This window comes from Carcharhinus amblyrhynchos, chromosome 7 (assembly GCF_965287045.1).
Source record: "Carcharhinus amblyrhynchos chromosome 7, sCarAmb.v2.hapA, whole genome shotgun sequence".
Taxonomy (NCBI): Eukaryota; Metazoa; Chordata; class Chondrichthyes; order Carcharhiniformes; family Carcharhinidae; genus Carcharhinus; species Carcharhinus amblyrhynchos.
The window spans coordinates 105,355,167-105,382,694 of record NC_137330.1 but is presented as its reverse complement, the minus strand read 5'-3'; the positions used below and the strand labels follow the sequence as shown (position 1 = coordinate 105,382,694).

General features: G+C 39.7%; 1 protein-coding gene across 2 annotated transcripts in view; it reads left to right on the top strand.

Annotated features, from left to right (window-relative positions):
* The window catches only part of slc22a16 (solute carrier family 22 member 16), a 114,858-nt gene that overhangs the window by 48,717 nt on the left and 38,613 nt on the right, over nucleotides 1-27,528 (top strand). The window contains exons 1-6 of one of the 2 annotated variants that reach the window (XM_080192902.1): nucleotides 4,513-4,988; nucleotides 8,971-9,036; nucleotides 9,541-9,620; nucleotides 9,997-10,470; nucleotides 15,189-15,306; nucleotides 21,388-21,940. In XM_080192902.1, the coding sequence (XP_080049028.1) occupies nucleotides 9,568-9,620; nucleotides 9,997-10,470; nucleotides 15,189-15,306; nucleotides 21,388-21,940 (1,198 nt within the window). In that variant the 5' untranslated portion in view covers nucleotides 4,513-4,988; nucleotides 8,971-9,036; nucleotides 9,541-9,567. Of the gene's footprint in view, nucleotides 1-4,512; nucleotides 4,989-8,970; nucleotides 9,037-9,540; nucleotides 9,621-9,996; nucleotides 10,471-15,188; nucleotides 15,307-21,387; nucleotides 21,941-27,528 lie in introns of those variants that run through there. The other variant, XM_080192901.1, reaches the window with a different exon arrangement.

The following is a 27,528-nucleotide window of genomic DNA, read 5'->3' as shown; positions in this document are numbered from 1 at the left end:
ACCTCCTTTGCAGAAAAAAAGTTCCTTCCTTTTGTCATTTTTTTAAATTTTAATTTTAATTTTACTTTGCTTATCAAAATATATTCTAATCTAATTATCCATGTAAACTATAATTAATCATCATATTGATCAAAGGTTGCCTCAAGTGTCTCACAGGTAAGCTTCTGATGAGATTCACTAGCCTATTTACAGAACTGAAATAAGCCATTTAGCACTTTAAACCTGTTCTGTCATTCAGTGAGATCATGGCTGATCTGCCAGTGAACTCCCTATACCCAATTTTGTCCCAAATCACTTCATACCTTAGGCTAACAATCTATCAATCTCAGTTTTAAAATTAGCAGTTGCCATTTGCGAAAGATAATTTCAAACTTCTACCACCTTGTGTGTAGAATGTTAACTAATTTTTGCTCCTGAAAGATCTGGCTTTAATTTTTTTAGCTCTTCCCTCAGTCCTGGACTCCTAAGTGGTGGAAATAACCTCTCAAATCCCTCTCGATCTATTCCCATGCATTCTAAGCTATCTGTTCCACTTAGTGTTGTGATAAGTTTAACTAAATCACCCCTTAACCTTTTAAGTTCCAGGAAATCCAACCCCAGTTTATGTAATGTATAGCTGGAATTTAACCTTTGGAGTCAAGGTGTCATCCTGTAGTTCTTATGTTGCACTCCCTCACAAAACTAATATTTCTTTCCTAGGGTGTATTGCCCAGAAATGCTCATAGGTGTTCTCCTTTGTATTCTATTCTTCTAGTTATGAAACCAGCATTCTATTAACCCTTATGACAAAGTTCTGTACTTTTTCAAGACATCTTAATGATCTATATACCTGGACCATATGTCTCTTTGGATCTCCACTGTTTCTAGCACTTAATGTTTAGAAAGTAAGCTGGTTTTTTTAGGTCTGTTATAGATTACCTCATATTTGTCTTTATTGAAATCTATTTCCTATTGTTTTAAATATTCAATTAATCTATAAATATATATTTGTAATATTATGCTTTGAACTTTTCTTCTAGAAACAAACTTTAAATTACTTCTCTTGCTTTACTCAGTTTCCATGGCCTTTTTTCTTGCTTCTCTCTGTAACCTTCTTCAGCCCATCAACCTTCAAGTCTGTCATTCTAACTTCTGTCTTTTATTCATCCCCCATTCTCTGCCACTGGAAGTCATGCCTTCAGTTTCCTCAAGATGTGGAATTCTGATCTTCCCTCCCCAAATTCGTCTAATCCAACCCTACCACTTTAACCAAGTTATTGATTACCTTTCCTCAAATTTTCTTTGACTTGATATCAATTTTTAAGATCATCCTGCAAAGAAGCCCCCTACATTAAAGATGCTATATAAATGCAAGTTGTTTCTTCCCCTCACTTGCACTATATGTTTTGATAGGAGCAAAACAACATTTTGACTGGCTAAATACAATTAGAAGCACCAAGTTAAAATACAATTAAAAGCACCAAGTTATATCTTGGTTAATCTCTGACACACAAGAATACTAAAATAGGAAAAGGCATTATTGGGTGATAAGTTTGTAGCCAATATTAACAGATCATTTCAAAACACAATAGATAATCTCTTTAATAGTAGGAAATAAATAGGTATTCATGTAAGAATTTCACTCTTAGGATCTGGGCCAATTTAACAGTCTTCAGAACAACTAAAAAGTAGCAATTGCAAAACTCAAGACATTAACCAGAGACAGATTTGTAAATCATATGTTCAAAAAGCTTTCCTAACCTTTTTATTTTGTAATTTATAATCAAAGTAGAAAATTAAAACATTTGAAAAGGCTCCACATAGATCTTGCCCTTGGAAGAAAATGAAAAACAGCAGTTAGCAATTTTAAACAAAATAATTATCAGGATAATCCAAAAAACCTAGTTGAATTTGAAAATGTAGCGAATGACTTCTATTAATTGTTAAACCAAACTTGAATCCACATCTCATACCAACTTGTGGAACACCAAATTATGTAATACTTCAATTTTCAACTCTGATGTTAGCACAGAACTGTGTGTTTGTAACTACATCTAGTATATGGGCTAGAATTTTACTGCCCTGTCCGCCACAGGAATTGGAGCGGGCGAGGGGCGGACAATGGGAAAGTCCGTTGACCTTGGGCTGCATTTTACGGTTTTGGGATGAATAAGGCTGTAAAATCTCGCCCATCGTCTATACTTGACAATTCAAATCGAAAAGCTAAGAATTGCATTTGTATGGTACTTTTCAAGACCTCAGAACACCACAAAGTGTTTTACTGCTAATGAGGTAGGAAATCCAGTGTCTAAATTGTGCACTGCAAGCTCCCACAAACAGCAATATGATAATGACTAGATTATCTGGTTTAGTGATGATGAATATTGATCAGGGCACAGGAGAGAATTTCTTTGTTCTTCATCATAGTGCCGTGCAATCCTTGAATGTTACATGCCATAACTCAACTAGGAAAAACATGGGATTTAGGAGCCGGAGTAGGCCATTCAGCCCTTTGAGCTGCCCTGCATTCAATAATGACTGATCTGGTTGTGGTTGCAACTCCACTTTGCCATCTACCCTCATAATCCTTGAATTCCTTGTCTAACAATAATATGCCTAAATCATCAGTCTTGAGTAAGTTCAATGAGGGGATACTCATGCAACCTGCTTTTGGGTTTTTAATCAGTGCAGTCCTGTAGCTCACTGAAAGCAATTGATTTATGGCACATATTGGTTATCTTGACCATTTACGTTGTGTGCTTTCCTCAAAAATGTAAAAAATGTTTCTCAAGAGCGGTAAAGTGTATTGTGAACTTCAGCCAAACATGTTTGAGATGGAGGGAGAATATTTCACTGGATGTTTTTTGACAGCCAACAAAGGATATTTCTAACGAAAAGTCATATGACGTGTATAAGTAGAGTCTTATATGATGAGTAAGTCAAACTCTTGAGACTACGGTTCCATCAGCAGATTTACAGCAATCAATGGGTGATCCAGTTGCAGCTGAAAATAGTTTAGCTGAGAGAGAACATGATTAGCCTCATTTCAACTTTGCACGCATGCAATTCCCGTTATGCTCAAGATTTTATTCAGCCAAAAAGCAGAGGAGGGGAATAGTTTCTGTGAAGAATTTTGAAATGGTTCTCTTTCATCTGATTACAGGTGGAAAGTTTGTTTACCTTCTTCAGGACTAAGGACCAGGAGACTTCATTATCTATTGGGTGGTCCCAAGACCTTCTGCCTGGTGGATTTAAGAAGCTCCTTATTTTCAAATACATTGCTTCACATTAGAATATGCTTATGGAAAGTAGTTTTGCTGTACTGCAATTTTTAATAAAGAGGTCAAGCTCAGTTGTTGTGACTGGATTTATACTGTATACTTGATAATAGTTGAGTTTGATTTGCAGTATTCTACAGAAAACAAATCCGTCTGAATCAAATTCCACCCTAATCTGTGGAAATAATTTCAGGAAAACTATTTTACTTGAATACACCCACATATTTACTAAATGTTACAAAAAGAGATAGTTGTACACTTAGGAACTCCTTTTTGTCATGTTCTTTACACTTTAGATTTATTCAAAAAGTCTTGAATTTAAAGTGGAGGGGGAAGAGTCTTTGAAGACTCTTTGTAAACAAAAGGGCAGTGCACAGAGGCAAAAAATGAACTCCATCATAACTGCATGGAGGGAGTATTAAAAAGTTAACGAGCAGGAATATTATTGCCTTAGGAAAGTGCTACATTTGGCAGGAAGAATAATTTTGATGGTTTTACTAACACTTTCTGAGATAGGTTTGCGATGTAATTTACCGATTACTACTGCTAAATTTAAAAGCAGTTGAACTATTTACTAAAGATACATTTCAGTTGAATAACAGCTTCCATTTTGTGTATACTTAAACACAAACTAACTGGGATCTGCAAAAATTTCAATCAAATATATAGCTCTCATGACAGCTAAGGTGTTCAGTTGTTTTGCTGAAACAGGATAAGGAAGGTCTGAGGCTAAGTTGGAAAAGAAGAAAGGTTAATCTGGAAATATCCAGTTCAAAGGGTACATCATAGCATGACATAATTTTGCTTATTGGAGGAGCAGTATGTTGAAAGATTGAGGCTCAGTCAGGACAACATTGAGCAACATCAGTTAGGTGTTGAAACAAGACCTTAATTCCTTTCTTAATAACTAATTGCTCAGCCAATTGCTGAGTGGTGATACTCTACACATTTATACAACAACAGAAGATTTTGTCCAGTAGGCAATTGCTTTAAACAGTAAATCCTGCTGTGCAGCATCTATATGTTGTCTCTTGTCAACCAATAGGATGCTTTGTACATCCTTTTTTCTGGGGCACTTCAGTATCCGCAGGGAGCATGAATGCTCAGGTAGTGACAATATAAAGATACTGCCTGTTAGATGGAAGAAATTATGGTGACATCGCACTGTCAACGCAGCCCTTTGTGAGACGATAAACTGGCATTGAAAAGTTGGCCACACAGCAAAGATTTAATACAATTGTTGGATTTCAGAGTACTGTTAGTGGTTGATTGTAACCACACATATTGTGTGGTAAGCCAAACCAGTGGCATATTCAATTATGAATGCTTTTTTTAACCAAACAAAATCCTGTTCCATGAAATATCCAGCATCAACACATTGCACATGATTACATAGTTTTTGCATCTAGTTCATTTGAGTGGTTTTTGGAGGGACCAAATTTACAATTTTTGTACACATCTTCCAACATCTTTGAATTGCCTGAATGTAGGGCTGAATACAAATATTAGATATGCAAATGTAAAAAAGCTATTACAGAAATAAATTTTGATCTTTTGATTTTGCATCATTCTTGAGATACTGTGCATTATTCACCACACAAAGTATGCCATGTGGATTTTGCTTAACATTGTAATCTAGAAGGGCATATATATCGACAAACAAGAAGAATGGCTGTATTCTGGCAGTGGATGAAGAGGACCTCGAACATCCTGAGACAGGGAGACACTATGGTGAGACTAGTTCAAACTTTAATAGTTCATTGTTCGCTTAAAGCACTCTCTCCCTTTTCCATGGTCACAGTCACCCATAAGACATGATAAATTATCAGACTGCAATAAAACTGATATAATTCTGAAAAAAATGTTATGCTTAAAACCATGATGAATCTACCTTTTATATCCTAATAGACTTAAGTTTCAAAAGATACAGTTGTCTCAGAGTATAAAAGAATCCAGTTCTTGAATAACAAAAATCATAAATTAGTAATCATTTAAGCATTTTAAATTATATTGGGCCCGATTTTAACTCACTCAAAAGCCATTCACTTACACAGAGTGAAAATCGAGCCCATTGTGTTTGCAGATTCTAATGTGACACTTTGTATGTCTTAGAACTGCTCTTTAATATGTGTATGAATTGGTGTCTATGATCTTTGTGTGTCCCTATCTGAAGCACTGCCAGCAGAGAAAGGACTGTTATCTAGATCAGTTTGGTAAGAATCATATATTGGAGTAGTGGAGACTGCAGTGCCACTCAGTAATAGTTATGATACTATTAGTTGTTTAGTGCCTATAGTTCCTACTACTGAAACTTCGACATGGATCATTCAATGTGGTTTCAGCCACAATAACTTGAGGTTCTTACATGTTAAAACGTGTTGTACAAATTTTGGGAGGTGCCCATCTAATTAACTTGACAATGGTTAAAGATCAATGCGATTAATATACCTAATTTCTGAAAGATACTATCAGGAAAGCAAAATATTGCCCAAAGTTCTGATAAGTATTGCACAGATTTTTTTGGAGCGTTTCCCTGGTATCGTAACAGCCACAATCAGAGCAATTTGCATTGTAGCTCTGATGTTATCGAAGCATGCATCAGTGTAGTCTGCAATCCTACGCTGAGGCTATTAAAATCCTCAGTGAGCTCTGATTGCAAACTGTCAACAAGGTCATTTATATTATGCTCCATAATAAATTAAATTTCAGTCAAGCAAAAGGTCAGTGCATTATGCATGTCAGTGTGCAGTTCCTGCATGGTTTGCTCCACTGCATGTTTGTAGGTATGTTTTGCCTACTTCTAACATCTTAAGATGCCAAACAATTTTGCCCAGTAGATAATTGCACTGTATAGACTCGTACTGTATGGTATCTAAATGTTATCATGTGAGCCAATAGGGTGCTTTGCAAATCCTTTCTTCTGGTGCAGTTCAATGTCCACAGTGAGCCATGGGTGCTTATGTTGCATAGCTGGTGATAATACGGCTAACATAATGGTATAGCCTGTTTGTGCTGCTGCTAGTATTGGAAGCTATAGGATTTGTAGTTCTTGACAGTTCTTTCTGTTATATGTTCTGTAGCAGAACGGATGCAGGCAAGTCACATTGATCCTGGTATATCTATAAGTAGAATTTAATCACACCGGAAATGTTGATCTATTATTTTTTCACCATTATATTTTAAGAAACTGTTTCAGCATACAGTTTCAATGCAATAGTAATTATTTTAGCAGTGTTAACCAGAATCAATGAGATAGCTGCTGGTATCACAAACTCCCAAGTTTCCAGGGAGAAGATATTAAACCTCCTTTCTTGAGCTCCCTGTCATGTCAAGTTCTTCCTAAATTGCATATGTAGTCTTCCCTTTCTACTTTTTCTAATGTAACATCATTAGAAACATCAAAGTGTTTTCTTTATTCCTAGCAATAGCATTCACCACTTCATATCCCCCCTGCCCCCCACGCTTGCCTGCATGTCTCTGGGTGCATAGATGTGACAAATATGGAGACTCTTTTTGGCATGGCCTCACTTGTAGACATTTCTACTTCTGTCTTTGTGAAATGTGGCTTTCCCATCGCTTCTCTACCATTTTCTGCAGTGTTCTAATGCTGCTATTGCCAAGCCTTAACTCTTGGAAGTCAACTAAACCATTTCTAGTTTGCTAAGTTAATTAAAACGGATTCTTGCAACAACTTTCTAATTGGATTACTTCAGTAAGCTGTGCTTAGCAGAAAATAGGCCCACAACAGTGGTATAACTATCCAAACAGCAGAACACAGTGCAGTTCAAAATGGCAGAGGTTCTTGTCACTGTTGCTCAAAACAGGGAACATCGCTTTGTAAGTTCTGGAAGCAAATTGTTTATTATCCAAAATATTGTGCCAACTTTTTAACCATGAAAATCAGAAAAAGATGGAAAATGATTAAATAGGCTAGTGTTTAACAATATTCTTCAAATCAGCCCGGTGTAAGCGTGACTAAAACTCATAACTGCTAGAATAAAGCAAATGAGATGGGACAAACAAAAAGTTACCAACGGATTAAAACATTTTCTTACCTTTGCACCCATTTGTCCCTGCCTAGAAATTTTTTGCACAATTTTGAATTATTTTAGTAAAAAAATTAATGCAAGTCTGAAATATGCAAACTCAAGCAGCATTTAATGTATTTCATTTACAATGATGTGCCTGCCAAGCTCCATCATTGTACAGTATATTTCCTCCTTATTGCTACTTATCATCAATTCTTGATTTACCTCTTTTGTCCTATTCATTTAATCTTGGCTCTGTCTGCTGCTTACCTAGATTGCTCAATAATATTTCAATGTGCTCAGGGCAAACAGCCCCTCATCACAGGTCACTTTCTAGGAGCCAAAAAACACAAAGGAAACCCCAGGTTTGTTCTTATTAGTAGGACCTTATTTTCCAGAAAATGGAAGTGTGATTTCAGACAGTTAAAATATTCAAAATATACAATGGGAGGAAAGTTATGTTGGAAGCCACGTGTTTATGCCTTGAATACTGAAGAGCAAATCCCTTGTCAAAAAAAACTTTATGCTCTACATGAATTGCATTTAACTGAACAATAAGTAGAAACTACCTGCCTGGGGTCAGCTCGTTATCCGGGTGAACCTGAGGGTGCACAGCTGACTTAGAAAAGTAAAAGTGATCCATATACCAAAGTGGAATACTTTACTACGTAGCTTTAAAAATATTTTACCTTTGAAAGGAAAAAGTGCAGTTTAATTCTTATTAACGACCTACTCGCAGTCATCTTGATGGGTGTGACAGTTTGGAGAGAGCTGCTCTATTGACTTGTACAATGGATCCATGACTGGATAGAGGATTAGGTGACGAGTCATAGTCTATATGAGGTCTGAAACAACTCTAAAATATGGTATCCATACCAAGGCAGAGTGATGGTCCTTTATCTTTTAAAGAGGCTTTATCTTGGGAGCCTCTTGGTGACATATTTGCCCTTTATGTCTACAGAATGTCTTGCTAGTGAACACGAATCTCAGCAATCAATTACACAATAATATTGCGTGATTTCTCCTGATAAGTATATGAAAAAATATTTAAAAGTGAAAGTATCCCAAAGGTTAGGCAGCCTTAAAGAAGAATGAAATAATTGCAGAAATTCAAACCAGGGACATTAGTTGTTTTGTTCTTGGATGAGACCATTGCTGGCAAGGCCAGCATTTATTGCCCATCTCTAATTGCCCTTGAGAATGGGCAGCAGTTTCAGTTTAAGTCTGTGCAAGTTCAGGAAAGGGAGGCTGCATTGTTTATGTTTTATTTTGTCATGTGCCACGAGATAACAGAAAATTGCATAATTGTGTGTCATCTCCAGTATGAAGCAAAACGATTTTTGCTTCTATTGGGGTAAAAAGTACAGATCACATGGTGCCCTTTTAGACTCCTGATGCAAATATTTACAGACTTAAATGTCATTTGTAAGTCAAGTTAAAAGTCAAATAAAGATTTAAAAAAATAAAATGTTTTAAAAATTGTAATCATTGGTTTATGAAACGTTGGGGGACACAAGTTACCACACAGCAGCCTCTATAGAGTAACAAAACACCCAATTGAATAATAAACAGCTTTAAAATATAACAAGAAGCTGCTGTTGGAACAGAGCTGTCATCCCCCTACAGTACTGTGCTAAAACAATGAAAAGTTAAGTAACACTTTTTCCAATGACTGTGTCATGCAGCTTTCAGATCAGGTTCATAAGTTCAAAATGTGACGGGACCCTCAAGTACCGGTGATAAAATGTAGGGTAAGTAAACCTGATGGGGAAAAACAAAAAAAAATCGGCTCAATATGAAATATTTCGAATGAAATTGTTGTTGATTTCAGTAGGCTCTGGAAAATGAAAGAAAAACCTGTAATTTCAGTATTCCAAAGCTGTGGCTGAATTAAAATGTTTTATCAATTTTTGATCCGGGTTGGGAATAAGCAAGGTCTGCTGGAGGGTGGGTGGGTGGCGGTGGTGGGGCGCGGATGAGAAAATGGATGTGTCTTTAAGCAGGAGTAATATGTTTGTTAGGGACAGTACACTGATGGTAACATTAATATTTTAACCATATTTATGTTTTAAAATGTGAATATTCAATGGAAAGAAAGTAACTGTGTATGGTTTATGCAAATTGTGTGTGTTTTTTTTCACTGGGTTGTGGGAGGAGTTCAAGCTGCTCCATACCCCATTTATCTTCTTACTTTGTCCTCATGCCAAATCTCTTATTACCTTTAGTCCTCTTAAACTTTCACTCTTTCTAAAAAGGCAGGGCAACAAGTACCACTGATCTCCATGGCACCACAGACCCTGGAAAAGCTCTTTGACAAACTTGGCCACTTTGGAAGGTAATTTATTTTTACACTTATTGGCTTTAGTTAGTTTTATTTTCATCAAAAAAAAGATTTTGCTCAGGGACATTGCTTAGTAATTACTTAGCAGCACACAGTAGCATTTAAAGACTGAAGGCAACTTCCTCATAAAGCACTCATTCCTGAAGTCCAGTTTAAATAGAGAAAACCATGTTTGTAAAAAAAATCTGAATGTTAAACATGTATTTTAAGATTGTGTGATGGTAAATTAAAAATAAATTTGGTTTTGATTTCTTTTCACTCCTAGCTTTTGATCTTACAAGAACAAGTTGTGTATTTTAAGAAGCAATGTATTTTGCTTTGCAACTCTGCTTTCATTTGTTGCTAATCAGAATATCTTTCTATTTTCTAGATTCCAAGCTTCTGTGTATTTTGTGGTCAATTTCCAAACTATAGCATGTGGGATCCACTATTTGGCCTCAGTGTTTCTTGCTGTAACACCACAGTTTGTGTGCAAGTTGCCTGGAAATGTGACCACAATCCTTGTTGCAAATACAACAGCTGGCCCTGGAGATCTGTGGAACTTGTGGACTCCGACATCACGCAGTGTTATCGCTCAGATGGAAAATGGAGAGATCTGGGAAGCCGAGCAGTGTAGTCGCTTCAAAAGAATCGGGAGCGTCGAGCTGGCAAGTTACTTTAAAGGAAACAGATCACGCTATTCCTGCTCTGATGGTTTTAACTATGATCAAAGCCACATTGAAAACAGCATTGTGACTGAGTGGGACCTGGTCTGTGACAGAGAATGGTTAGCAAAACTCACCCAGCCCATCTTTATGTTTGGAGTCCTACTGGGGGCTGTGGTGTTTGGGGATATCGCTGACAGGTAATTCTTTCTATTGATGCTGATTCTGTTGACAGTTCTTTGACATTTTATTTGTGATTTATTTTCCACTTAATTTTCCCTTTCAAATGTTTGTGAGCATCATGCCATGTCCCAATCTAAGTTGGCAAATGGAAACTGGCTCTCAGGTCTCTACCAGTGCTGTTCTCTAATTGACTACTAGGGAGCAAGGACAATTAGCCCTGATTTCTTTTTCTGTCTGTTATGAAACAGATTTTTGTTCATTGTTTTGCCACCACGGGGAATTTTGTGAGGAATCGTAGGCAGAATTGCACAGTTTTAACACTATATAGCACAGTATGTTGATGTTCAACTGCAGTGCTGCTTTTGGAAAATTGACATTTTAAAACTTCTGAATCTTTAGCTCATAAGTTGGATTCTGTTGTGAAAATCCAATTAAATATCCTTCTATTCACTGTGAAAACATCCCAGGTCAGATCAGCTCTTGTTCAGATGCTGAGTTCCCACAAGAAAGAAGAAACAACTTGTACCCAAAAGCAGCTCAATATGTCTCTCAGAAACATCCCAAAACATTTGATAAACAATGAATTGCGATTGGAAGTACTCTATTGTTGGCGGAAAAATATTGTGCAAACAGGTCCCAAAAAACAGCAATGATGAATGACCAGTCAATCTCTTTTTTTTTTGCTATGTGCATACACGTATGTTGAATGGAATTGGAAATACAAAGCACTCTTCACAGAAACCTCCAGTAAGAGCTTAACTGTCAACAGGACAGTTTGGCTGAGTTGGCTTTGTATCTGCTATGTATATTGACAGAGGGTCTGAAACCATGTTCACATGACTTTTCAACCAGATTGAACCAGTTCTGTTTTACTGTGCATGACTCCTGAAGACTGTATTGCACATTGGAGATCTGATTGCAACAGATTTGATATCACCCACTCTCCTAATGCCATCTAACTGGAGAATTTGTGTGATGAGCTTAATATTCATTGGGAACTGGACTGATAATGTTGAATCTGATTCATCAGTAGATACATTGCTAGTGGCAATGTGAGAACTTGTGTGTGATGGTTTTGCATAATTCGTCAGCAAAAACCCCCCAAGAAAGAAAATTCAGATTACTTGCCATGCTTACGTTATTCTTGTATAGCCTACCGGCAGTCAGTCTTGAAAGCCTAGAAGCAGATCAAATTGTAAAACAAAAATTATGTTTAGGTTTTACGAGTCAGAAAATAGCAAAGGGACAGGAAAATCTTTTTTTTGTCCTAGGATTGAGTACTTTTACCATTTTGATGGGTAAACTACTGGAATGACTCAAGTATTAGACAGCAGCAAATAAAGCAGATCCTCAAAATGACAGCCAGGAAACCAAGGACTCTGTCATGAGATGAGGGCCAATTTGAGGAGTTTGTCTGTGTGGAGTTTGCACCTTCTGTTGGTGTCTGCATGGGTTTCCTCCAGGTGCTCCAGTTTCCTCCCACAATTCAAAGATGTGTGAGTTAGGTGGATTGGCCATGTTAAATTGCCTCTTAGTATCAGGGGACTAGCAAGGTTAAATGGCACAGGGTTATGGGGATAGGGCCTGGGTGGGATTATGGCCAATGCAGACTCAATGGACTGAATGGCCTCCTTCTGCTCTGTAGGATTCAATTAATGTAGTATTAGTGACAAAGCTCCTCTGATGTCCCCAGTTGCATGTTTTTCTCTTTTATTTAGTGCAGGCCAATCAGCTGTTCATCTATTTCTGAAATTCAAATCTTAGCTCTTTGTTCTGACTTAAACTTTGAACTTACGGCTGATTTTAGTTTCCTCTCTTGCATCAGTCAGAAGAGAAAATTGACATTTGAGTATCACAACACTCTGGTGTGGACAACAGCTGACAGCAATAACTGCTAGGAATGCATTCCTTGTAAAGCTGCTGCAGAGTACACAGTCTATACTGAAATTAAAGAGGACATCAGCCAATAGGGAAATCTAAGGGACAATATGACTCTCATAAACCACTTATATTTAGAGCTAAACAGTCATGAAACGTTTCTAGTCTTGTGCACAAATTTATACAGTATGCTATGAATAATAAAAAGGAAAGACTGCAATGTATTTAACACAATTAATGTGCAATATCATCTTTAGGATTCATATGTGGTGAAAAAGAATTGATGCAGTCTTAGTGGATTGACCTAAATGGACTTGGTTTCAGATCCTCTGACTTTATTGGATAACACAGTAAAAAGTCTGACAACACCAGGTTTTAGTCCAACCGATTTATTTGATAATAGACTCTCAAGCTTTTGGGTTAGTCCCTTCGTCAGGTGAATGGAGAGTTCTGGCCTCAGACAGAGCATATAAAGCAAAGACAGTTTAGAGATTACTGATTAGAATGCGAATCCTTACACCTAACCTGCTGTTCAAGACCTGAAGTGGCTGACAATGTGAGTGGAAGGAGCACTGATCACAGTTTAAAGAGATGTGTATTGTCTCCAGACAGTACAGTAAGTGAGGTTTTGCAAACCCAGGCAAGTCACGGGGGTTACAGATAGTGCGACATGAACCCAAGATCCCTGTTGAGACTGTCCTCATGTGTGTGGAACTTGGCTATCAGTCTCTGTTCAGCGACTCTGCGCTGTTGTGTGTCGTGAAGGTCGCCTTGGAGAATGCTTACCCGAAGGTCAGAGGCTGAATGCCCGTGACCACTGAAGTGTTCGCCAACAGGAAGGGAACAGTCTTGCCTGGTGATTGTTGAGCGATGTTCATTCATCCGTTGTCGTAGCGTCTGTATGGCCTCCCCAATGTACCATGCTTCGGGACATCCTTTCTTGCAACGTATCAGGTAGACAATGTTGGCCGAGTTGCAAGAGTATTTACCATGTACCTGGTGGTTGGTATTCTCACGTGTGATGATGGTATCCATGTCGATGATCCGGCACGTCTTGCAGAGGTTGCTGTGGCAGAACTCTCCATTCACCTGACGAAGGGACTAACCTGAAAGTTTGTGAGTCTATTATAAAATAAATCGGTTGGACTAAAACCTGGTGTTGTCAGACTTTTTACTGTGTTTACGCCAGTCCAACGCCGGCGTACCCACATCATGACTTTTATTGGATAAAGCAGAAACAATGCCAAATCAGTCCAGCTGTGCCAGTCACACTTTGCCTGTAATATAAGCAATGGACATTGTTGCCCCTCATCAGTTGAGCTCTTGCCTCAAGTTTGGCAAACTAGTCGATGACCTGAGAGATTAGGCTCAGTCATTCTAGTCCTCCTTCCCAGTAACAACAAACTTCATTGAAAATTCTGGATCTCATTTGAAAACATACGTGCCACACAAGTACCAGGGAATAACCATCTCTAACAAGAGAGGAGCTAACCATTGCCCCGTGACATTCAGTGGCATTACCATAGAGTTACCATTGACCAGAAATTGAACTGGGACTAGACATATAACTACTGTGGCTACAAAAGCAGGTCAAAGGTTAGGAATCCTGCAGCAAGTAATGCAACTCTTGACTCTCTTAACCCTGTCCATCATCTACAAGGCACAAGCCAGGAGTGTGAAATAATACTCTCCTTTTGCCTGAATGAGTGCAACTCTAACAACACTGAAGAAGCTTGACACCATCCAGGACAAAAAAGACCCTGGGAACACCACCACCTGGAAGTTCCCCTCCAAGCCACTCATCATCCTGACTTGGAAAAATATTGCCATTCCTACACTGTCGCTGAGTGAAAATTCTGGAATTTCCTTTCTAACAACACTGAATATACCTATACCTCAGGGACTGTAGTGATTCAAGAAAGCAGCTCACCACCATCTTAAGAGAAACTAGAAATGGACAATAAGAACATAAGTACATAGTAAATGTTGGCCTAGCCAGCAATTCCATATCCTATAAATAAATAAAACCAAAATTGCTATGATAATATTTCCAATCTGATTCTACTGTTAATGATTACAGTCTATTGTAGACAGCTCCATGCAGTCTGTTTTTGAAGTCTGTCCTCCAACTCTCACTTTTTTGTCGTAAAACTTAAATTCACCACTAATTTTGGGAAATGCCACAGGCAATTTACCAGTATACTATATAAAAATTCCACATAAAGCACTAATTTCCCTTAGGTGTCACCATCTACTTCCTAGCTTGTCTTACCAGTGCTGCTCACAGCTGTTTCACAAGGAAGAACTCCCAATCTTTGTCCAGCAGAAAGGCATTTTGCTCAGCACAGCTAAAAGTGACAACTTAACGAAACAAACCTGTGTCCTGCCAGGTATCCAAATTGATAGTATCAGTTGTAGGTTTTAGCCAGAACAAACCGCTTTGATGTAAACTGAATCAATTGTCAAGACATGCTAAAAACTGTTGCCATGCTGGAAGAGGGGAGCATTCAACATTTCTGGAAACAACGGGGTTAAGCCATTTAATTATATTTGAATGCAGTCAGATTCATGGAAATCAGGTTATGGCCCTTTTCTGGACATAAACCTAATTTCATCACCGGTAGCTGAGGGTGCGTGGGATCTCATACTAAATCCTATAGCTGCAAATCCCATTATGGCCTTCTTGTGAGAGTTAGTGGCGACAATTGTGTTTGCTCCCGTGGTAAATGGGCTCTGAGAATTGCGTCCAATTTAATTTATTTAGCTGCACAGTTTTAAGTTTAGTTCAGTTGTACATTTCATTGAAAGTTCAAATACTTGAATTTGTTTTCTTTGTTCTTTTTTTTAACGTGCCTAGGGTGGGACGACGATCTATACTGTGGTTCACAAGCACAGCACAGTTTGTGTTTGGAGTGGCTGTTGCATTCACCAATGATTATTATAGCTTCATCATTGTCCGTTTCCTCCTAGCCCTGGTATGTATTGAACTGCCACATATATTTATTTTCTTTTACTAGGTGTAGATAGTTCATTTTAAGTAAAGATTTGATCCCGGCTTTAGATTATAGAAGGAATTTAATGATGTCGGTCCCATCCACTGATTGGAGAATCTGTGAGAATTCCAGGTGTCTTCAATGGGGAAGCTCTGACCAAATTCAGTGCCGCACACTGGCCAACATAGAGCCTCCCTCATGATTTGGGACCCCAACAGTGGAATCCCAGCCATTGAGAATTAGCAGGCAATCAGAAAACAGCTTTTCATTGCTGGCAGCGCCATCAGGAGTGGTGGCTGCAGGGACTTCAACAGGGATTATCACTGCATTCCTGCACTCAGTATGGTGGGGATCATGGGAATGGGGAGGCATGGTTTGATGGCAAGGTCAGAAGCTGGCAGCCGCCCCCTTCCCAGTACTGTGTCCTCCAATCAGGCGCAGTGCCTGGCAAGAGGTTTTTTTCCCCCAACTAAGGTTTGCTGGATGGCCTTCAGGATTAAGTAGGATGGAAATTGGGAGACTTGGGAGGTTGAAGAATCAAACCCATAGTTTCTGACCTTGCCATCAAACCTGGAGTTGACGGAAGTGTAGCTAAAGTTTTCAGTAAATTGGTTTACTGGGCAGGGAATTGTACAGAGGTGGAAGTAAAGGAAGATTTCCACTGTCCCTTGCAGTTGATTTGCAGGTAAAATTTGCTAGGTGATCTTTCCATTGCCCCCCTGCCAGCCTTGACCTACCTGCAATTTTATGTAGGGTTTGCAAGGCGTAGGGCAGTCCACATCACTCCACTTATTGGCTGCTTAAGGATTGCTTATGGCTGTGCCTTAATTAAGACACACACTGATGGGACGAGGGAGGCCACCCTGCATCGACGTCAGGTGGGAGGAAGTGCAGGGGGCAGGATGCCCCCTCAAGGGCCCTATTTCCACATTGGGCTTCCCTTTCCCTCCCCCTCTGCTTTTGGCCTTTCCATTAAGAATCTCGCTCCTTTCTCCTCAATCACCATGAAAGACAGTGCCGTCTGAAAATCCTGCCCTGGGTGATTTAGAATTTGATGGGAAAAAGAGATTTAAATCTCTAAAACAGAAACAGTGTTGTGACAGGACCTAAAAACAATTCATTTGATCTCCCTGATGTTCAACGTAGAAACATAGAACATTACAGCACAGTACAGGGCCTTTGGCCCTCAATGTTGTGCTGAGCTATGTCCATTCCCAAAATCAAGCTATCCCCTCCCTATAATTCTAGAGTGCTCCATGTGCCTATCCAATAACTGCTTGAAAGTTCCTAAAGTGTCCGACTCCACTATCACAGCAGGCGTTGTATTCCACACCCCAAGTTTAAGTTTAAGTTCAGTTCAGACTTTAGGATAACCTACAGTTTTTTGCCCTTACATCTTCTAAAGATAGAAACAAATTTTATGGTACAGCTATATAACTGCTAGAAACTTCTGACACTTCAGCGAAATGTTACTTTTCAATTAGAAATCTTAAAAGTGCAGAATACTTGGAAATGCAGAGTTAAATATGGCTGAGTCAGCACGGCTTTGTCAAAGGGAGGTTGTTCTGACAAATCTATTAGAATTCCTTGAGGAGGTAACGAAGAAATTAGACAAGTGAGAGCCAGTGGATATGATTTATTTGATTTTCCAGAAAACCTTTGACGAGATGCCTTACAGGAGACTGCTGAGTAAGCTAAGAACCAGTGGTATGAGAGGCAAGGTACTGGCATGGATAGAAGATTGGCTGACAGAAGGCAGAGAGTGGGGATAAGGGGGTCTTTTTCAGGATGGCAACCGATGACCAGTGGTGTTCCATAGGGATCAGTATTGGGACCACAACTTTTCACTATGTATATTAATGATCTGGAAGATGGAACTGAGGGCATGGTTGCTAAATTTGCAGATGACACAAAGATATATAGAGGGACAGGTAGTGATGAGTAAGTGGGGAGGCTACAGAATTACTTGGACAGGCTAGAAGAGTGTGTAAAGAAGTGGCAGATGGAATACAATGTGGGAAAGTGTGACGTTATGCATTTTGCTAGGAAGAATGGAGGCATAGACTATTTTCTAAATGGGGAAAGGCTTCAGAAATCTGACATACAAAGGGCTTGCAGTCCTGGTTCTGGACTCTCAAGGTTAACATTGGCGGTTAGGAAGGCAAATTCAATGTTAGCATTCATTTCTAGATGGCTAAAATACAAAAACAGGGATATACTGCTGAGGCTATATAAAGCTCTGGTCAGACCCTGTTGGAATATTGTGAGCAATTTTAGGCCCCAAATGTAAGGAAGAGTGTGCTGGCCTTGAAGAGGGTCCAGAGGAGGTTCACAGAATGATCCCAGGTGTGAAGGGTTTGTCATATGAGGATGATTGAGAAGTCTGGGTCTATACTGGATGGAGTTTAGAAGGATGAGGGGTGGATCTAATTGAAACTTACAAAATACTGAGAGGCCTAAATAGTGTGGATATGGAGAGGATGTTTCCACTAGTAGAAGAAACTAGAACTCGAGACCACAACTCTAGAGTGAAAGGACACTCCTTTAAAACTGAGACGAGAAGGAATTTCTTCAGCCAGAGGGTGGTGAATCTGTGGAACTCATTGCTGCAGATGGCTATGGTGGCCAGGTCACTGAGTGTTTTTAAGACAGAGATATAAGTTCTTGATCAATAAGGGGATCAAGGGTTACTGGGAGAAGGCAGGAGAATGGGGATGAGAATCATATAAGCTTTAATTGAATGGTGGAGCAGACTCTATGGGCTGAATGGCCTAACTGCTCCTATACATTATGGTCTTATGGCTGTTACCAGACCATTTGAACATGAGGGGTATCACAGCCAAGCCCAATTCTTTTCTAAGCAAATTGACATATGTTTATTTCTAGCATGTCACTTAATAGTGATCTGGAGCAGGAGCACTATAACTAATTGTAGCATCCCCACTGTTATATTGGCTAGAACCAGACAATTCAACACAACTAGGGATTCAGACTGGAAGAATTTCAGTTTAGGGCTTTTTAAGTTAAAGACACAGGAAAGGTCATTCGTAATGCACAATTTGTTTGGGAGTGAGAATCCTTTTTTTTAAAAGAAGATATCCCACGTACATTCTGTGTCTGAAGTCTCACAATCTTTACAAGTGATAAACAGAGATTGATCGTATTAATTGGGATAATCTACAAATAACCGATGTTACAACCAGTTCAAACTGCATCCCCTCTATTCAAACACCTTGGATGGTTACAATAAAGGTGCCATTTCCAAATCGATGCATTTAACTATCTACGCTATGAACACTAAGGAGTCAAGATTTTTTTGACCAGAAGAAAGAATAAATTTATTAATCACGAATCCTGAGGCAAGAAAATAAATGTGAGATGTTCAAGGATCTTGTTTTCAAACTAATGGAGCATAGCCTTGTGGCACCTAATAGTGAATGAAATATCAGGGCAAATCTATAAAATGAGTGGTTGACATAGAACAATAATCATGAGAGATTTCAACGATTCCCAAACAAACTGGCAAGAAAAGTTCGGAAAAATGAATGGATTTTTTATAGTAGGTTCAGGGCTCTTCTTACCAAGGCAATAAGAAGCCCAATAAGAGAGAAATCACTACGGGATCTATTTTTTTCCCCTTTATTCAATCACAAAGTGAGGTGGAGAGGCAGGGATGTGTAAGGAGAATATTCCAGAACTTGGGGTCCAGGCAATGGAAAGTGCAGCCCCCAGGAGTGGAGCAATTCCAAATGGGGATGCAGAAGGGGTCTGGATTAGAGGGGCACAGATATGGAAACAAAGAAACTAGAATCAAGAGTCGGCCTTTCAGCCTGCCCCACCAATCATTTTGATCATGGCTGATCATTGAATTCAATACCCTGATCATCCCCTCCATATCCCTTGTGCTCTTTAGCCCCAAGAGCTGTATCTAATTTCTTCTTGAAATCAGACAATGTTTTGCCCTCAGAGGATTGTGGGACTGGAGGAGATTTCAGAGATATGACGATGAGGCTATGGAGGGATTTGAACCTATGGATGAGAATTTTAAAATTAAGACATAACCGGGAGTAGGTGTACGTTGCCGAGCACAGAGGTGATGAAAATGGAACTTGCTGCAAATTAAGACACAGACATCAGAGTTTTAAATTACCTCAGGTTTAAGGAGGAATGAACATGAGAGACCAACCAGGAGTGCAATGGAGTTGCCAAAAAAGCATGAATGTATCTGGGCAGAGGGATCTGGGTTTCCACGTTCATGAATTGCAGAAAGTTGGTATGCAGGTGCAGCATATAATAAAAAAGGCAAATGGGATGTTGGCATTTATTGCAAAAGGACTGGAGTATAAAAGTAGAGAAGTGTTGTTGCAATTGTATAGGGTGTTGGTGAGACCGCATCTGGAATATTGTGTCCAATTTTGGTCACTATTTGAGGAAGGATGTGGTGGCATTGGAGGCAGTTCAGTGGAGGTTCACCAGATTGATTCCAGGATGAAAGGTTTGACATATGAGTAGAGATTAAACAGTTTGGGCTTGTACTCACTGGAGATTAGAAGGATGAGAAGGGATCTGATTGAGGAATATAAAATTTTAAAAGGGTTAATAAGTAAGTAGACCAAATGTTTCCCCTTATGGGGTAATCTAGAACAAGAGGTCACAGGTATCGGGTTGTGAGGTGATAGATTTAAAACTGAGATGAGGAACTAGTACTCGCAGAGGGTGGTGAATTTATGGAACTTGCTGCCCCATAGCATAATGGAGTCTGAATCATTCAATGGTTTCAATAGAGAGAGATAGACATATTTGTAATAAAAGGGAAAGAGGTTGCAATGGGGAACAGGTGGGAGGTGGATCTGAGACCTGGGGCAGCCATGAATGGCGGAGCAGACGAGAAGGGCTGAATTTGCCTTCTGCACCTAATTCCTATGCTCTTATAAGTATTTCATCAGTAAGTGAATTGAGATGGGGAGAAGTCGAGCAATGTTACAGAGGTAGAAATAGATGGTCGTAGTGATTGCATGAATGTGAGACCAGTCAGATCAGCCATGGTCTTATTGAATGATGGAGCAAGCTCAAGGGGCTGAGTGACCTACTCCTGCTCCTAATTTGTATATCGACTGCCAGTAATGAAGCAATTAAAATCAGGGATGGTCAAAAGGCCAGAATTGGAAGAGTTCCAATAATTCAGTAGGTTGTAGTTGGAGGAGGTTACAGAGATGCAGAGGGACAAGACCATGGAAGGATTTGAACACCTGGATGAAAAATTTAAAATCAAGGCATTGTTCATCAAGGAAGAAATGTAGGAGAGTAAAGTTGGATGTGATGTAAACAGGCAGGCAATCTAAACTAGCCTGTTTCCCATCCCTCGAGTTAGGTTAGAATTAATTGCTATTGTTAAAATTCCTATAGTACCATTATTCTTACTGTCACACTCATGAAAGAGCCTTGTTATTGCAGGTTTTGGCTGAATTTGCCTTTTATATGGTTATACAATGCAATCAGGTGAATTAACTGGATTTTTGAGACCTGAAAATTATGATCTCTTTATGGGTGTCCCTGATTATTTTGCTACTTGATTGCCTGCTATAAAAATGTCAGGTGTGACTATTACTATGTTGGGCCATATACTTTATTTTATAAAATAGTTCTTGGTATGTGTTAAGTGATAGAGGAGCATTGCCACCTTGATAACTGCCATTGGATCAGAGCATTATTACTGCTTCCAGTATCGTAACTGCGATCTCGTTAGGGCGGGGTTAGGACAGTGGATCAGCATAAATAGAAATTCAACAGGGAGCAACACTGTATTTAAATGTGCACGTTCTGAACTCAGCCAAGCAAAGTGCTAAGTAGGGGATGAAATAAATACAGGAGAATCCATGAACCCTAGAAGTCATTGCCAACAAGGCATAGACTGAGGTTAAAGGTCAGGGTGATTTCCCACTCTTCAGATGTGTGCAGGTGAGAAAGGGCTCCCAAGTGAAGGGAGTAACATAAAGTTTTAAAGAAGAGTGAAATTATTTGTCGAATTGTATGTAATTCTTACATTTTTTGTATTTGAAACAGGTTTCTAGTGGCTACCTTGTGGTAGTCTTTGTTTATGTGACAGAATATACTGGACTGAAGGCCCGCAGTTGGACATCTATGCATGTCCATGCTTACTTTGCTGTTGGCATCATGGTAGTTGCCTTGGTTGGATTCCTGGTACGGGCCTGGCGGCTCTACCAACTTATACTGTCGCTTGTGACCATACCGTTCATATTTTGCTGCTGGCTATTGCCGGAGACACCCTGGTGGCTTCTGGCTAAAGGGCGGTTCGAAGAGGTCCAGAAGCTGATTGACACAATTGCCCGTTGGAACAAAGTCAAGATCCCTTGTCATGTCTCTGTGATGCAGATGAATAGTCCTGAGGATTCAACAGATAAAGAAATTGCAAGAAAGCAAAGCAAGAACAAAACAGGGAAAACCAGTATCCTGGATCTTTTCCGTACCTGCAATTTGGCTAAGAGGACCATCACAGTTTGGCTTGTATGGTTCACTGGGAGTCTGGGCTATTATGTTAGCTCTTTGGGCTCTGTCAATCTGGGTGGAAATGAATATCTAAACCTCTTTCTAGCAGGTAAGAAAAAGTTTTCATTTGCCTTGCTAACTGAGTAATAAGTATGGCAGGTAGTCTATTAGTATTTGCCTGGAATCTAGTATTCAAAACCTTCTAGTTATCCAGATCTGAAAAACCATAGCACCACTTGTTTCCTTTTTGCTGTTAATGTTAAAGAGTGAAGGGAGACATGACTTCCTTATAATGCTTTCTTTAACTGGCTTCCCTCCCTATAGTACAGGTAATGTGATAAGTGAATGACTATTCTTGGCAGATTATAAATAGAACTGAATGATCAAAGTAATACTATCGCTTAACAGATCCAGTTTCATTTATGAACACTAATGTCAACATTAAATGGTGGTAAGTATTTTCAAAAGTAGACAAAACCAATTCAAAGATTATAATTAGGATTTCTAAGCTGGTCACCGAATAATTTGTGTTATATTACATAGAGTCACAGAGGTTTATAGCATGGAAACAGGCCCCATGGCCCATGCTTGTCCATGCTGCCCAGTTTTTACCATTAAGCTAGTTCCAAATGCCCGCATTTGGCCCATATCCCTCTATACTCATCTTGCCCATGTAACTGTCTAAATGCTTTTTGAAAGACAAAATTGTACCCACTTCTATTACTGTCTCTGGCAGCTTGTTCCCAGACACTCACCACGCATGAAAAAATTGTCCCTCTGGACACACTCACCTTAAACTTATGCCCTTTAGTTTTGGACTCCCCTACCTTTGGGAAAAGATGTTGACAATCTACCTTATCTATGCCCCTTATAGACCTCAATAAGATCACCCCTCTGCTCCAGGGGAAAATGTCCCAGTCGATCCAGCCTCTCCTTATAACTTAAACCATCAAGTTTCGGTAGCATCCTGGTAAATCTTTTCTGTGCTCTTTGTAGTTTAATAATATCCATTCTATAATAGGGTGACCAGTATCCAAGTGTGGCCTTAACAATATCTTATACAACTTCAACAAACGTCCCAACTCCTGTATTCACTGTTCTGATCAAGGAAACCAAGCATGCCAAATGTCGTCTTCACCATTCTGCCCATCTGTGTCTCCACTTTCAAGGAGCTATGAACCTGTACTCCTAGATCTCTTTGTTCTATATCTCTCTCCAATACTCTACCATTAACTGAATAAGTCCTGCCACAATTCGATCCACCAAAATGCCTCACATTTACCTAGATTAATCTCCATCTGCCATTTGTCAGCCCACTGGTTCAATTGATCAAGATCCCATTGCAATTCTAAATTCTCATCCAAATCATTAGTATAAACAACAAATAACAGTGGACCCAGCACTGATCCCTGAGGCACACTGCTGCTGGTCACAGGCCTACAGTTTGAAAAACAACCCTCCACAACCACCCTCTGTTTACTGTTGTCAAACCAATTTTTTTATCCAATTGGCTACATCACCCTGGATCTGATGAGATTTAATCTTATGCAACAAACTACCATGCGGTATTTTGTCAAAGGCCTTGTTAAAGCCCACATAGACAATGTCGACTGCACTGCCCTCATCTACCTTTGTGGTTACCCCTTCAAAAAACTCAATCAAATTCATCAGACATGATTTTCCATTCACAAAGCCAGGCTGACTATCCCTAATTAGTCCTTGCCTCTCTAAATGCCTGTAGATCCTGTCTCTCAGAATGCCTTCTAACAACTTACCCACTACAGATGTGACGCTCACCAGCCTGTAGTTCTCAGGCTTATCCCTGCACTCTTCTTAACGAAAGGCACAACATTTGTCACCCTCCAATCTTCAGGCACCTTACCTGTGGCTGTCAATGATTCAAATATCTCTGCTGGGAGATCCACAATTTCTCCCTTGCCTCCCACAATGTCCTGGGATACTTTTAATCAGGTCCCAAGGATTTATCTATCTTGATGTGCTTTAAGACTTTGACTTCCAACACCCCCTCTATAATATGTACACTCCTGAAGACATCACTATTTATTTCCCCAAGTTCCCTAACATCCATGCCTTTCTCAACAGTTAATACCGATGAGAAATATTCGTTTAGGATCTCGCTCATCTTTTGCGGGTCCGCACATTGATGACCTTGACCTACAGTGGCACAGTGGTTAGCACTGCTGTCTCACGGCACCAGGGATCCAGGTTCGATTCCCAGCTTGGGTCACTGTCTGTGCTGAGTTTGCATGTTCTCCCCGTGTCTACATGGCTTTCCTCCAAGTGCTCTGGTTTCCTCCCACAGTCTGAAAGATGTACTGGTTAGGTGCATTGACCTGAACAGGCACCAGAGTGTGGTGACTAGGAGAATTTCACAGTAATTTTATTGCAATGTTAATGTAAGCCTTACTTGTGATTAATAAATAAAGTTTTTATTTTACTTTGTTGATTCTTAAGAGGCCCTACTCTCACCCTAGTTACTCATGCCCTTTATGCATTTGTAGAAGCCCTTTGCTTTATCTGCCAAAGCAGTCTCATGTCCCCTTCTCGTGCTCCTGATTTCTCTCTTAACTCTATCCGACAGCTGCTATACTGTTTAAGGGATCCACTTGATCCCAGCTGCCTCTTTTTCTTCTTTTTGACCAGGGCCTCAATATCCTGAGTCATCCAGGTTCCCTACTTCTACCCGCCTTGCCCTTCACTCTAAAAAGGATGTGCTTATTTTAAACCCTGGTTAACTCACTTTTGGAAGCCTCCCACTTACCCACCGCCCCTTTGCCTGCCAGCAGACTCCCCCATCAACTTTTGAAAGTTCCTGTCTAATACCATCAAAATTGGCCTTGCCCCAATTTAGAATCTTAACTTTTGGGCCATACCTATCATTCACCATAGCTATCGTAAAACCAATGGAATTATGATCACTAGGCCCAAAGTGATCCCTCACGAACACTTCTGTCACCTGCCCTTCCTTATTTCCCAGGAGGAGGTCAAGTTTTGCCCCTTTTCTAGTCAGGGCATCCACATACTGAATGAGAAATTCCTTCTGAATACACTCAATAAATTTCTCTCCATCCAAGCCCCTAAAACTATAGCTGTTCCAGTCAATATTGGGAAAATTAAAGTCCCCTACTTTTATCACCCTATTTTTCTTGGAGCTATATGTAATCTCTTTACATGTTTACTTCTAAATTTCCTGCTGACTATTTGGGGGCCGATAGTACAACCCAATCAAAGTGATCTCTCTTATTTTTCAATTCTACTCATATAGACTCAGTGGGTAAACCCTCAGAAATATCTCCTCTCAGTACTACAGTATTAGGGATGTTTTCCCTAATATCCCAGTCCCATGTACCCATTCATGCTCTGAGTTCAGCTGCCTTGCCCATCAGGCCTCTTGCATTTAAGTAAATGCAGTTTAGTCTAGACTTCCCTTGCTCTCTGCCCTGCTTTCATTTGTCCGGTTATGTTTTGTACACTTTCCCTGTGTTTTATTTCTCTTAGCCTTACTGGACTCATTTACTGAATTCTCCACAGTCTCTGTACTGTTGTCCTTTTTGATTTTTGACTTTGGTTTCTCTGCCTTTCACTTTTTCCATTACTACCTTTTATTTCTATCCCCATTTTGTTTACTTCCCTTTGACTTCCTACAGTGGTTTCCATTCCCCTACTACATTAGTTTAAGAGAAGAACATAGAATACCTACAGTACAGAAGGAGGCCATTTAACCTATCAAGCTTGCACTGACAACAATCCCACCCGGGACCTATCCCCGTAACCCCACGTATTTACTCTGCTACTCTTCCCGACAACAAGGGGAAATTTAGCACAGCCAATCAACCAAACCTGCACGTCTTTGAACAGTAGGAGGAAATCGGAGCACCTGGAGGAAATCTACGCGGACATGGAGAGAACATGTGAACTTCACACACACATTGACCCTCACAACGCCAGGGATCTGGCTTTGATTCCCAGCTGGAATTGAACCTAGGTCCCTGGCGCTGTAAGGCAGCAGTGCTAACCACTGTCACCATGCTGCCCAATTGGGGATTGATGGGAAGAAATAGACATTATAAACAAGGCAAAAAAAAAAGCAAAATAAATCTGGAAAATAGACATGTTTGATGAAACAGAACTTTGCAATATCATAGTGAAAAAGAACTTTTACAAATTAAGTGCACTGTGAGAGAGAATTTTAATATTGCTAAAAAAGAGACATGCTTTTAACGCTTTTTGTCTTGTATCCATCAGGACAAAATTGGAAGAATACCAAATCTCAAAGAGAACAACAATTTATACTGCATGAGAAGAGGGTGCTGAATGGTTGGCAAATGGACTGATTGGTAGAAGTGTTGCCTTGGAGAAAGCACCAGAGAATAGTTAACTCCACAGCTTTTATTTAAATTCAAAGCAGACAAATCGATTGTCACTGGTCAAGGCATTTCCATGGGATATGAACCAGTTAATGGCTGCCCCCTAAGCTTTTGTTTTGTTGAAAAATCCAATGTAAGGACATATTCTTTCTGTTTGCAATGGTCAAGCACAGTTTGTGAATATTTGTAGCTCTAGTGTCCGTAAGTGAGCCACATTCTTGAGGCTGACTGATAATCATATATTGGTTGTTAGTATAATTCTTAGCAGAATCAGGTTATTTTCCAAATGTCCTCCAATGCAGAATCCCATCTGATGTTGGACACTCTGTTTTAAATGTTGTAAACAGGGACTGGTTGAGTATAGTCAGTACTTGCCTGTTGCAGGCAGCTGAAGGGATGTACTGTATGATTTGTTTAAAGCAAATAATACATCCCTTCAGCTGTTTGCAATAGGTAAGCAAAGTGTCTAATGTTAGATATGATTTTGCAATTGGACAACACTTAATAAACAATCCCAATTATGCTAAGAATTACACTTTCAACTAATTTAAAATTATCAGTCAGGCTTCCAGTGTGGTTTATTTACAGGTGCTGGTATCTACATATAATCTGAGCCTGACCCTTGCAAACAAAAAAGACATGTCCCCACATTGCACATTTTTCAACTAAACAAAAGCTTAGGGGACAGCCATTCCCTACGGCAAAGCCTTGACAAATCAGAATTGACTTGGCTGGTTTTGAATTTAAACAAAGTTAACTGTTCTGGGGCTTTCTCCATGGTAATGCCTCTATCACTTGCCAACCAATCAGCACTCTCCTGTGATGCAGTATAAATTGTTGTTTCCTTTGAGATTTGGCATTCTTGCGTTTCTGTTCTGATGAGTGCAAGATGTAAAGCTTTTACTGCTTATCTAGAGGAGGGGGCTGAGTGTAGGGTGACGAAATTTGCTGATGACACAAAGATGAGTAGAAAAGCAAATTGTGTGGAAAGTCTGCAGAGAGATCTGGATAGGCTGAGCGAGTGGGCGAGGACCTGGCAGATGGAGTATAATGTTAGCAAGTGTGAGGTTATCCACTTTGGCAGAAATAATAGTAGGAGGGATTATTATTTAAAAGGTGAAAAGCTGCAGCATGCTACGGTGCAGAGGGACCTGGGGGTCATTGTGCACGAGTCACAAAAACCCAGTCTGCAGGTGCAGCAGGTGATCAAGAAGGCGAATGGAATGTTGGCCTATATAGCGAGGGGGATAGAATATAAAAGTAGGGAGGTCTTGCTGCAATTGTACAAGGTACTGGTGAGGCCGCATCT